Consider the following 12,580-nt stretch of genomic DNA (forward strand, 5'->3'; position numbering starts at 1 on the left):
ATGTTTACAGAAAATACGACTTTGTATGGTAAAGAAGATGTGTTTTTTTAAATGCAATGGAGTACTACTCTGTTATAAAGAAGGACAATCTTGGGACATTTCTAAGTAAATAGATGCTCCTTGAGAACATACTTATAAGTGAACCAATTGGACACACATGTGCAAATAACCACATTGTTTCTCTGGTATGAGAAACTGAAAATGTAAATAAGAACTAAAGTGTGTAATAGATATTGTGAAATAAGAAGAAAATGTTTAAATAAGAAGGGAAAACAAAACAAAAACTAAAACTAGAAAAGAGTGAAATAAAGCTGCAGTGGAAAGTGAAAAATAAAGCTGATCTCATAGAAGTAGAGAATAGTGGTTGACAGAGGTTGGGAGAAAAAGCTGGGAGAGATTAAAAAATGTTGGTTAATGAGTACAAAAATATAGTTAGCTAAGAGGATTAGATTATAGCACAGAAGGCTGACTATAGTTAAAAATAATTTATTTTATATAATATTTTAAAATAACTGGAAGAGAGGGTTTTTTGTTTCCAACATAAAGAAACTAAATATTTGAGGTGATAGATTTGCTAATTATCCTAATTTGGTCATTATACATTGTATACTTCATGCCCCATAAATATGAGCAATTATTGCATCAGTTAAAAAATATAACCCAGGTCTGATTCTTAGGACACAAGTAAATGCAGTGATGCTATGATTGGACCTTAAATCTAAAGCATGTTATATTTGCTTTGCAGGTCTCACTAACTGGGTTGATCAGCATTTTTGCTGAACTTATCGTGACCGGATACGTGGTAGTGAGATTCAATGAAAATTCATGGGATTTGCAATGTTGCATATTCTTTAGCATTGCTCTTAGCATTATCGACCCTTTTCATTCTGCAAGCTCACTAAAAACTATTGGTATGTCAAATTTGTCTCTTTTCCTTTCCATAAAACTATGAGGACACATTATCTTCTTTTCACTATATTTTTGTTGCATGGATTGTGCAGTCAGCAGAACAGGATTTAGTGCTTTCTTTCTTAAGGCTGGAACATTGATTGACCTGAAGGAGTTAGAGCAGATAAAACAATCACTAAAGGTCTGACATATATAATATTAATTATATCTCAAAGGAAGCTCTCAGGTGGAAAATGTAATCTTGTTAGAAGGCAACGAACATTGGCATTCTTACTCTTTGCCAATGAATTCAAAACCACAAGGCAAAGATTCTAAACTGGTGAGTTTGTTTACTGATAAAGACCTCTATTAAATCTTTTCAAGGCCTTATTATCTCTTGTTAAAATGGTCTCCATTTGAAGGATCTGAGAATGAGCAGCTGGTGGGGTTTATTTGAAAGAAAAGAGGCAAAGACATAGTCTGGCCCCCAAATGTATTCATTCAAATAGAGGATTATTCTTAACATGCTTTGAGGTTTTGTATTATTATCCATCTTACTCGGTAAGGTAAAATGTGATTTCGCTCTGACATACCACTGTGTTTTCATGTTTTATAAACACAGCACTAAAAATACTAAATAGTTGGCTTCTATGAGTTTCTGTATCTGACTCAAAATATCTTTCCCTAACCAATTTTAAAGTATTGGTTGTGTTTGGAGTAAAAATGTTACCCTATGGTTGTGATGAGAAATTGCCAACCTTTTCGGCAAATGGTACTTGTGTTTTACATTTATTTCATGTACAGTTGGAAATACATAGAAAGGATTTAGACACTTTTGGTGGTGATGTTTTAAATCATTGAAAGGTAGTTGTATTTCTCGGCATCTGCACCTGTGTTGTTTGTTCTCCCAAGTACAACTTTTTCCTTCTTTTCTTTACCTGGTATTTTTCTTTCAGCTATTTGTATTTGGAATTTGCTTTCTTAACCTCCTTTTTTTCTGCTTCCTTTTTAAAAAATTTTATTTAAAGAAAGACTAAACAAAACGGAAAATGTGTAGAAATAATACACATGTTCAGAGAAAAAATAAACAGTAAGAAATCACTAGCTGATGTTTACATACTGTCCTTTTACAAATAGTTGTTCAAGATACAAAAGTGGAACATATAAAGTGGGAATTTAAATAGCGAGACTGCAAACAGTTCTGTTCAACTATCCAACAAAAACTTAGTAACGGTTGTTAATCCTATACACTTAAACATACATGCAGTTATCCATATCTTCATTTATATTGAGGTTAAACAAACTAAAGCGGGCTAAAATCATTCTAAACAAAGAATAATAGTATTGCTGGATATCACATCATGACACTCTGGGATCAGCACTAGGTACTGTAGTGTCTTTTTAAAAAATGTTATTTAAAGAAAGACTAAATAAAACAGAAAATGAGTAGAAATAACACATACTTTCAAAGAAAAAATGTAACACATACTTTCAAAGAAAAACAGTAAGAAATCACTAGTTGATGATTACAGATTGTCCTTTTACAAACAGTTATTCAAGATACTAAAGTGGAGCATACAAAGTGGTGATTCAAACAGTGAGATTGCAACCAGTTCTGTTCAACTATCCAACAAAAACTTAGAAATATGGTTATCAATCCTATACACTTAAACATACATGCAGTTATCCATATCTTCAATTATGCTGAGACTGAACAAACCCAAGCAGGTTAATATCACTCTGAACAAATAATAATACTATTGCTGGGTTTCACATTATGACACTCCAGGATCAGCACTGGGTACATTAGTGTCTCTTTTTCTTCAAAGTATCTGTTCATTTCATCATGTGTCATAAGATCAGTTCTCATAAACAGTTTATAAGTTCTACACATGCATGAGTCTTAACATATATATTTATCCTTTCTATATCAGAGGGAGAAACAAAGCAAGACTAAACAAAACATATTCCTATAAACACGTGAAACAAACAAACAAAAAAAAACATAAGACCATTGTACAAGGAGTTCTATCATAGTTCCTGTGTTGTCTCTTGTTATCTTTAATAGAATTGGCTACATCATCAGACATAGTATAATTGAATATATCAGTAAATAACAGTATTAATAAAAACACAACTTTGTATATAGTTATTCTATTAAAACTTCAAAAACTGGCAGTTATCAAACCAGAATGTATATCGTAGAGTCTTGTCATCTTCAGTGTAGTTGCCTATACTCTCAGACTTGATACTATCAATCATATCAGTTTTGAATAAAATTTGTCGATACCAACCAGCAATTAAACAAACCAGATTTAACTAAGATCAGTCATGATAAAACAGTATAAGTCATACAGGGCTCCAGATTAAGATAATAGGGAATTAAAGATAATTACTGTGCTATATCCTGATGTTTTTGGGATATCTGTCTGTGCCCTCAAATCTAATGCAAGTAGACAAACTGAGACAGAATAAAATCTATCAAAAAAAGAGAATAAAATTTATCTAAACAGAGTGGTGCGAGTAATATGGATTTTAAATCCTGATGCACTGTTAATAATATCTTCTGCCATCTTTTTAAAGACTCTCCCTCCCCTTTCACTTGCCCAGGGTACACTGTGCATTTTTGGGTCTGACCAAGACCCTTGGTTTTAAATTGGGGGGAGGGGCAACCTGCTATTTACCTAAGTGGTTCTGAACCTTCTCTCTCCTGGACTTGATCTCTAATTGTTTTCATTTACCTATTAAAGCCTGTCTTGCCAACTTATCCACAAATACTGGTCTAGTTGCCCCTATTACTCTCTGGTTCTTTGTCATATACAGCATTGTTTTCTCATATTTGATTTTCAGTCCATGTACGCTTTTTCATGTTAATTTTATTTCCTATAGATAGATCTTGGTGGACCCTGCCTCCTGATTTACTCTACATGTGGTTCTTTTTTTTAAAATTTAGTGTATCAAGGCCACCTATGTTAGAGACTATAACCAACCTTCTCTGTCTCATTTCTGTTACGCCCTTTTTTTTTGCCATCAGTTGTCTGCTGGGCTTCTTCATTCTGTTTTCTGCTTCATTCATTGAGGCCTCTCTGCCACTGTTCCTGGAGTCCTAGTACTTTTCTCTCTCTCTAGAATGCTCTGTGATATCCTCTGCAGATTGGGGTGGGTGGTTGTGAATTTCCCAAGTTCTCTTTGTCTTGGAAGCATCTTGTTTCTCCATTAATTTCTAGAGACAGTTTTTCAGGGTATATCAATCTGGGCTGGAGGTTATTTTCTTTCAGGGCTTGGAATATTTTGCTCCAGGCTGTTCTTTTTTTTTGTATTTTCTTTTTTTTTTTTATTGGTACCAGGGATCAAACTCATGACTGCCTGCTTGCAAGGCAGGTGCTTATGTCACTGAGCTAAATCCCCAGCTCTCCAGGCTGTTCTTGACTTGATGGTTTGTGTCGAGGAGTCTGCCATTATTCTCATGGGCCTTCCTTTATAGGTTACCTGTTTCTTATCTCTAACAGGTTTTAATATTCTGTTCTTATATTGAATTTCTGGGATCTTGATTATTATATGCCTGAGTGTAGCTCTGTTTTGGTTGTAAGTGGCTGGAGTTCTGTATGCCTCATATATCAGAATATCATTTCCTTTTCCTATATTTGGGAAGTTTTCCTTAATTATTTCTGTCAATAACCTTTGTAGTTCCTTTACTTGTAACCCTGCTTCTTCATTCACATTCTTTATTCTCAAGTTGTAGATCCTCTTGTCATCTTCTAGCCTTTGTATTGTTACTGCTTGTTTCCTTGTTATTTTTAAAAAGTTTTCTCTTTCATAATCCCACATTGCAAAACTATCCTCCAGTTTGGATAATCTATCCTTAGTTTTCTTTCAAGCAGATTTGCCATCTTTCCATAGACTTTTTAATTTCCTGGTAATCTCTTTGAATCTGCTTCATGTATTCTATATTTTTTAAAATATTTTTTATCAAATGGTACTCTCCTTTGTTTGAGCTCCTCCCTTCTTCTGTCTGTGTCTGCTTGAGGGGCTTAACATCTCTTTTATTAATCTTCTTATATCTTGCTTTACTTGGCTAACTATTTCACTTTTGAACTCTTCTATGATGTCCCAAAGATCTCTTTATGTCCACTGGTGCTGTGTCTGATACTGCATGTTTACTGTTCTCTCATTCTCCTTTGTATTTACCTGTTCTGGGTCAATGTTCTCAGGGTTGGGACCTGGGGACTTTTTGTTGTTGCTTCCTCTTCCCATCTTTTTTGTTTCTTCCAGGAGGCCCCAGTATCTTTCTTTGTTGGCTACAATTCTTCTGAAGCATGCTGGCTAGATGACCCTTCCCACTGCAGTTTGCTAGTGAGTTGCAAACAGGGGCAGCATATGCTGGCCCCTCCCCTCTGGATCAGTCAAGATGCTGTAGCCTGCACTGTATACTGTGCGCCGCCTCCCCTCCAGGTCAGCCAAACTTCTGAGGCTTCACTGCGTTAGTGTTTGCCACTGCCATAGGGAATTGATTTCAGATAACCTATTTGGTCTCATCCAGGTCATGTGACCCAGGCCTGGCTCACTCCAATGATCCCATTCGGGGAGGGAACAACTGACTGAAGTCACTGCTGCCCCTTATACTTGACAGTCCTGCCCAGTCCCAGAATGTCATCCACTGGAGCCCTCCTTTCTGTGGAATGGCTCCACTCCCGTCACTCACCACAGGTCAATGCAGGCTCCCTGCCAGCTCAGCTCTCCATTCGACTGGCTGATCCCCGACCTCAGTGTGACTGCACCTCCAGTGAGTCAAAGTGGTGGGACCTCAGTGGCTCAGCAAATCACCTGCTGTGGTAGGAGTACTGAACCTTTAGCTGTTCCAATAATAGCACTGAGACTGTATGTTGATTGGTTCTTCTCACCTAAGTTTCTTCTTGGGACGAGAGAATCCATCTCCCTCTGTTTGGGGCTCCCCATGCTGTATTATGTTGAATTCTAAGTTGACTATCTCAAGGAGCCTCTGTAGCGAGCTGTTATCTATCTACCATCTTTGCTCCCTCTGCTTCCTTTTTTTGTAATCTCTTGACTGCATATAGTTATTAAGGGAAACCATAAGTGCTATTTAATATGGTTTCCATATTCCAATTTTTTTCAACAAGAACTGCAATAGAAAGTGTTCTATTCCTCTATAACAAAATTACTGAAAGTATTTGACCAGCTTTTGATATTTTCTTTATGCAGGGACATTGTGTTGTAAGGGCACAATTATACAAATAGTAAAGGCACAGTTATAAAAGAGCAAACTCACAGCTATAACTTACAGTTATAGCAAGTTAAAAATCAAATAGTGGCCTCTGCCTGTGTTCCTGCTTCCTGCCATGTGAGCACCCTGCTAAATGCAGTCAACCTTGACTGTCTGAGTCTAGCTGCTTTTCCTCTGATAAATGCTCTAGGGCAGTTTGACTATGCCCAGTTTGTGTTTGGTTAAAACATTATATGTTGTTTCCAACTTGCTTCAAGGACTTTGGTTGGGACAGAGTGGCCCAATCAAGGACACCTTTAATTTTACTTGCTTCACTCTAACCCCCTCCCCTTACCCCCAGGATGTGGCTTATCTAATCATGTAATAACCTTCCATCTGCCTTGCACTTCCTGCTTGCATGCTATATTTAAACTAAATTCAAAGGTGACTTATTGCTGATAATTTGGATTCTGTTGTAGTCCCCAAGGCTGCTGGTGTAAAATCAATGAAGTTGCCTTCTAGACTCCTCAGTGCAGAGTCCTTATAAAGTTGGGGTTTTTTGCCTCAATATTGAAAAAATGTCAGGTAGCTTATTTTTTTTTGTCTGTCTTTTTATCGGTACCAGGGATCGAACTTATGACTGCCTGCTTGCAAGGCAGGTTCTTATGCCGCTGAGCTAAATCCCCAGCCCCATGGTAGCTTATTTTTTTGCCAGTATCAAGCATAGAAATACCTTATATTTTGAAGACACTTGTCTTTTCATGGATGATGTGTTTAGTTGCACAACATACTTAGTGAATGTATCTAAAGTACAATAGGTTGGAGGTACTTCTTGTTTCATGATTGAGTTCCATTTCTGCAATTAGGTCATTAAATGAACTAGTTGCTAAATGAGGAACTGTATGTAGTATGTACATTACAATACTTAGAACAAGGAAATGGCCAAAGAAAAGTGCAAATGGATGATTTTGCTTTTATTTGCATAACTCCTACACAATGTGCTGTAATGTATAACAGAATATAAAACTGTAAAACTGTACTGTATAGTACAATCAGCAAAAATAACAATAATTTGCAAACAAGGTGTTCTGTACAAAATAGACATGAGACTATATAAATAAGATGTACAGAAGTGTAAAAAAATGGCCAGATATATAGCTCAGTGGTACAGAACCTGTTTGGCAAGTACAAGGTCCTGAGTTCAACTCCTTGTACAAAAAAAAATCTTAAAAATGAGTCATAAATCCAAGCAATCATTAAATGGGTAGACCATTAAATAAGGAACATCTGTAAATCTCTCCTGATTTCCTACTGACCAAATGGGATATCGGGTAGAGGACTCAGACAGTTATTGGCTCACTATCCTTAAAGAAAAGGCTTCTCTAATGCTTTTATCAAAGCTTAAAAGCAAGATTCAAAAGGTTCACCCTGGTTCTAAGAAATTTAACTGCATTCTGGGACAAAACTCATGAACATTTATAGGAATACAAAATTATACAATATCTAATAAAATATAGTATGCTTGTCTCTCATCTAGTATAAAATTATCAGATATTCAAACAAGCAGGAAAATATGATCCATAGAAAGTACACAGATAATAAGTAGCAGATATAGAAACAATGTAGATGATAGAATTAGACAAAAAAATTAAAACAGTGACTTTAAGCAGAACATGATTGTGCCTGCCTGTAGTCCCAGCTACTTAAGAGGTTGAGGCAGGAGGATTGCTTGATCTCAAGGGTTCAAGGACAGACTGGGTAAAACTATAACAAGAATCTGTTTAAAAAGTTATATAGACATATTCCATATGTACAAAACATAAATGGAAAAATTAAGTATGTTGTGGAACCTGCTCATATTGATATTTTATTTTAAAGAGAATAAAAAATAAGGGGCTGGGGATTTAGCTCAGCGGCATAAGCGCCTGCCTTGCAAGCAGGCAGTCGTGAGTTTGATCCCTGGTACCAATAAAAAAGAAAAAGACAAAAAAAAAAAAAAAAAAAAAGAAAAAGAGAATAAAAAATAAAAATGATACAGACTTCAAAACAAGATGATAGGAAATTAACATTGGTTATCATATTGTATATTGTTGCCTTCAAAATAGCTGCTCAGATTAACAAGTATAGGCATGCAAAATTTATCAAACAATATAAGCATGTTTCTTTCAATGAACAATAGTACAATTATCTTAGTTATCATATATATTTATTTATATCTATATCTATCTATCTATCTATCTATCATCTATCTATCTATCTCCCCCCTTCCTTCTTTTTTTAAAAAAATTTTTTTTTTGGTACAGGGATCAAACTCACGTCCGCCTGCTTGCAAGGCAGGTGCTTATGCTGCTGAGCTAAACCCCCAGTCTCTCCCCCTTCCTTCTTTTTTCTCCTTTCTCACGTCCCAGTTGTCCTTTCCTTTTTAGCAATTTCTTTTCCTTTCAAAAAAGAATTTTGCAAACTAGTTAAAATATTGGTGGCTTAGGATTAGCCATGGTGAGGTGATTTCACATGGAATTGACAAACAGGACTTTTTAAATTTTGGAGAGCTCTGTGATTTTGAAAGGAAAGATCTCTTAAAAGGAACAAGGAACCAGGAAATAACAATTCAATGACTACAAGACGATGTAAAGCAAAATAATTTAAGAATAATAGGTGTCAGTGAAAAAGCAGGGTCAATACAAATGACATTAAAATTCTATTTACAGAAATAATAGCAGAAAACCCCCAAACATAGCATACAGAAATCTAGCTAGCCATAACCAAAATAAATCTACACCTAGGTATATAATAAAATCCAGAAATTCAAAACAAGAGCAGAATATTAAAAGCTGTTATGGAAAGGAACCAGATCACCTATAAAGGAAAAGCCATCAGAATCCCAACAGACTTCTCAACACAAATCATCAAGTCAAGAAGAGCTTGGAGTAAAGTATTTCAAGTCCTGAAAGAAAACAGCTTCCAACCCAGACTGATGTACCCTGCAAAACTCTCTTTCAAAATTAATAGAAACAAGATACTTCCATGACAAAGAGGAACTTAACCTCATGACCACTAAACCAACCCTACAAAGAACACTGAAGGACATTCTAGAGAGAGATTTTCTAAAAATACCATGGTTCCAGGAACAGCTGCAGAGGGGGATCACTGAACGGGGCAGACAACTGAATGGAGGAGAAAAGTAGGCAGCCAACGGCAGGAAAATAGCATAGCAGAGAAGAACTACTTTGAAGATAAGACACATTATGGTAACTACTGTTGTATTTGTGTTATTTTGTTTTGAAGTCCTGTGTCACTCTTATTGTTTTGTCTTGATTGGTTTTATTCTGTTCTGTTTTGTTTGATTTTACTGTGCCTGACGGTATACAAAATTATTTTGAACATAGCAAGAGTCATCATGGTAGCCATTGTCTTGTTTTGAAGTCTTGTATCATATTCATTGTTTTGCTTTGAGTGTCTCTAATCTGTTTTATTTCTTTTTGATTTTATTCTCTACAAAAAAAAATTTTTGGAGAGCTGATTCATCAATGTACTTGGGACATTTTAGATATAAAAGAGACCTAAATCAAACTTCTAAAGATGAAAATCATAGTGTTGGAGGTTTGAAAATTGTAGATAGAATTAAGAAGACATTAGATACCACAAAAGGGAGAATTAATTAACTTGAAGGTACAGTGATAAGTGAACCTCAGAGAGAAAAACACTGGAAAGAAAGTAAACTGATAATCCGTGACTTGTGGGACCACTTTGAGTGATCTAATTGCTATGTCCATTAAGGAGGGAAGAGAAAGAAGAATATCAGAGTAAATAATGGATAAAAAATTTCTAAGTTTGATGAAAACTGAAGCCATAGATTCAAGAATCTCAGTAAATTTCTTTTCTTTCTTTCTTTCTTTCTTTCATTTTTTTTTTTTTTACACATTTTGGGTTTTATTACTCTCACAGTTCTTATTACTTTTTTTTTGAAGAAAGTAAAACCAAATGTGACATACAAGGACAGAGTCAGTCAAATCAAAAGGATGGACATAATACATAATGTAAAAACAAAATACAAGGTGATCAACAATGGTTACCATAATAATGCCTCTTGTTATCTTAAAAAGAATTGCCTATATCATCAGTTATAATAAAATTGAACAAAACAGTAAAGAATAATACCAATAAAACCAAAACATTGGAGACATTAGAGGACTTCGAAAGAAGATAATAGTCAACCAGAATGGGTGTCACAATGAATCTTATTGTCTTCATAGTTGTTGCCTAGACTTTCAAACTTGGTACTATCTAGCATAACAGAATAGAGGAAAATCAGTCAAAACAAAATGGTGAGAACAATACAGAGTTTCAAATCAAGTTAATAGGAAATCAAAGTGGGTTACTATAATATATCCTGCTATTTTTATTTATTTTTCCCTTAATTAAAAGGATAAACATGAAAAAGTAGATAATAAAAAAGAGATTGAGATAAAAAAGAGGGCATAACAACAAAACAGTGCAGGTCAAAACATAGCCATTCAAGCAAAATAGCGTTTCACCACAGGATAATCTCGACATAATAGTAGTTACCATAGTGTCTCTTCCCTTAAAATCTTTGGGTATAACTTCATATAGTGTAGCATCAAACATATCAAGACAATGTAAAACCATTCAAGAGAATGACAGTATTACAGGGTATTTAGAATCAACTAACAGAAAATGAACAATGGTTTCTGTATAATCTCCTTGTCTATAAAAGTTTTTGTTTATATTATCACATATAATAAAATCCAATAAGATACAACACGTTAAAACCGATGGAGACAGAAGAACAAAAGCTTGATGGGACTTCAAAACAAGAGGATATTAAATCAGCACTACCTATTATGATGTCTTGTTTTCTCCAAAATGGCTGTTCCTACCATCCAACCTTCTCTGACTCATTTCTGTTGAGCTTTTTTTCTGTCACTAGTTGTCAGTTTGTCCTCTTCATTTCGCTTTCTGCTCCATTCATTGTGGCCGCTCTGCTACTGTTTCTGGAATCTTGGTATTTTTCATTTTTAGAATATCCTGCAGTAATCTCTGTAGAGTTGAATTGGTGGTTGCAAATTCCCCTAGTTCCTCTTTATTCTGGAAGCACCTTGTTTTTCCATCAATTTCTAGGGACAGTTGTGCAGGATATATCAATCTTGGCTAGAGGTTATTATCTTTCAAAGCTTGAATTATTTCCCCCCACGCTCTTTGTGATTTGATGGTTTGTGCTGAGAAGTCTGCTGTAATTCTGATGGGTGTTCCCTTGTAAGTGATCTGTTTCTTGTCTCTGATGTCTTTTAATATTCTGTTCTTATATTGGATTTCTGGAATTTTGATTATTATGTGCCTGGGTGTAGCTCTGCTTGGGCTGTAGGTGGCTGGGGTCCCATATGCCTCATACATCTGAGTATCTTTACCTTTTGCTAAATTAGGGAAATTCTCCTGGATTATTTCTGTGAATAGCTTTTGTAGTTCATTTGTTTGAGTCTCTACTTCTTCTTTTATGTTCTTAATTCTTAAGTTATAGATCCTCTTGCCATCTTCTAGTCTTTGTATTATTGCTGTTTGTTTTCTTGTTATTTTTAAGAAGTTTTTCATTTCATGCTCCCACCTTACAAATCTGTCCTCCAGTTCTGATAATCTATTCTTGGTTTTTTTCAAGCTGTTGTGCCAGCTTTCAATAGAGTTTTTAGTTTCCTGGTAATCTCTGTGAACCTGCTTCACGTATTCTATATTTTCTCTATTTTCTCCATCAAACAATTCTCCCCTTTTTTTCTGTTCTTCCATTCCACCATCTGTTTTTTCTTGGGCGGTGCTTAGCATTTCTCTAACTATTCTATTTATTTCTTGCTTTATTTCATTAAATACTTCATTTTTGAACTTGTCTATGAGGCTCCAGAGATACCGTTTTATATCTATAGGTGCCGTGTCTGATATTGCATGTTTTCTGTCTTCATTCTCTTTTGTTTTTACCTTTCCTGGATCAGTGTTCTCAGGATTGGGGACTGAGGAGCCTTTCTTGTTGCTCCCTTTTCTCATACTTTTTGTTCCTTCCATACAAGCCTATGTAGGAGGCTCAGTTTTTTTTTTCTCTTTGTCTGTGGCAGTTTGTTTGAATCCACCAGCTAGGTGTTCCCACCCACTGCAGTTTACTAGGGAGACACAGACCTGGGCAGCCTCTGCTGGGCCCACTCCTCCAGGTCAACCTACTGAATGTTTCACTGCTAGGGTGCGCTGCCAGGCACAGAGACCTGATTTGGGCTAGCCTACAGGATCTTAGTCTGCGGTGTCACCAGGCCAAGTGCTCCCCACCACTCCTGCTTGAGAGGGGAATATGTGACTAAAGTCACTGCAGGGCTGTGTTCTGGCTAGTCTGCCTGTTCCCAGAATGTCCTCTGTTGGAGCCTCCTACTCTATGAAAGGTTCCCTATTTTACTCACTGCAGGTCGAGCCAGTCCCGCT

General features: G+C 35.9%; 1 protein-coding gene across 1 annotated transcript in view; it reads left to right on the plus strand.

Annotated features, from left to right (window-relative positions):
- The window catches only part of Slc9c2 (solute carrier family 9 member C2 (putative)), an 83,971-nt gene that overhangs the window by 10,647 nt on the left and 60,744 nt on the right, over nt 1-12,580 (plus strand). Inside the window, exon 5 of the mRNA XM_063239890.1 lies at nt 746-911. Within this exon, the coding sequence (XP_063095960.1) occupies nt 746-911 (166 nt within the window). The remainder of the gene's footprint in view (nt 1-745; nt 912-12,580) is intronic.

Source organism: Cavia porcellus, unplaced genomic scaffold (genome assembly GCF_034190915.1).
Source record: "Cavia porcellus strain 051 isolate PalLab524CR breed Dunkin Hartley unplaced genomic scaffold, mCavPor4.1 scaffold_29, whole genome shotgun sequence".
In the NCBI taxonomy this organism is placed as follows: domain Eukaryota; kingdom Metazoa; phylum Chordata; class Mammalia; order Rodentia; family Caviidae; genus Cavia; species Cavia porcellus.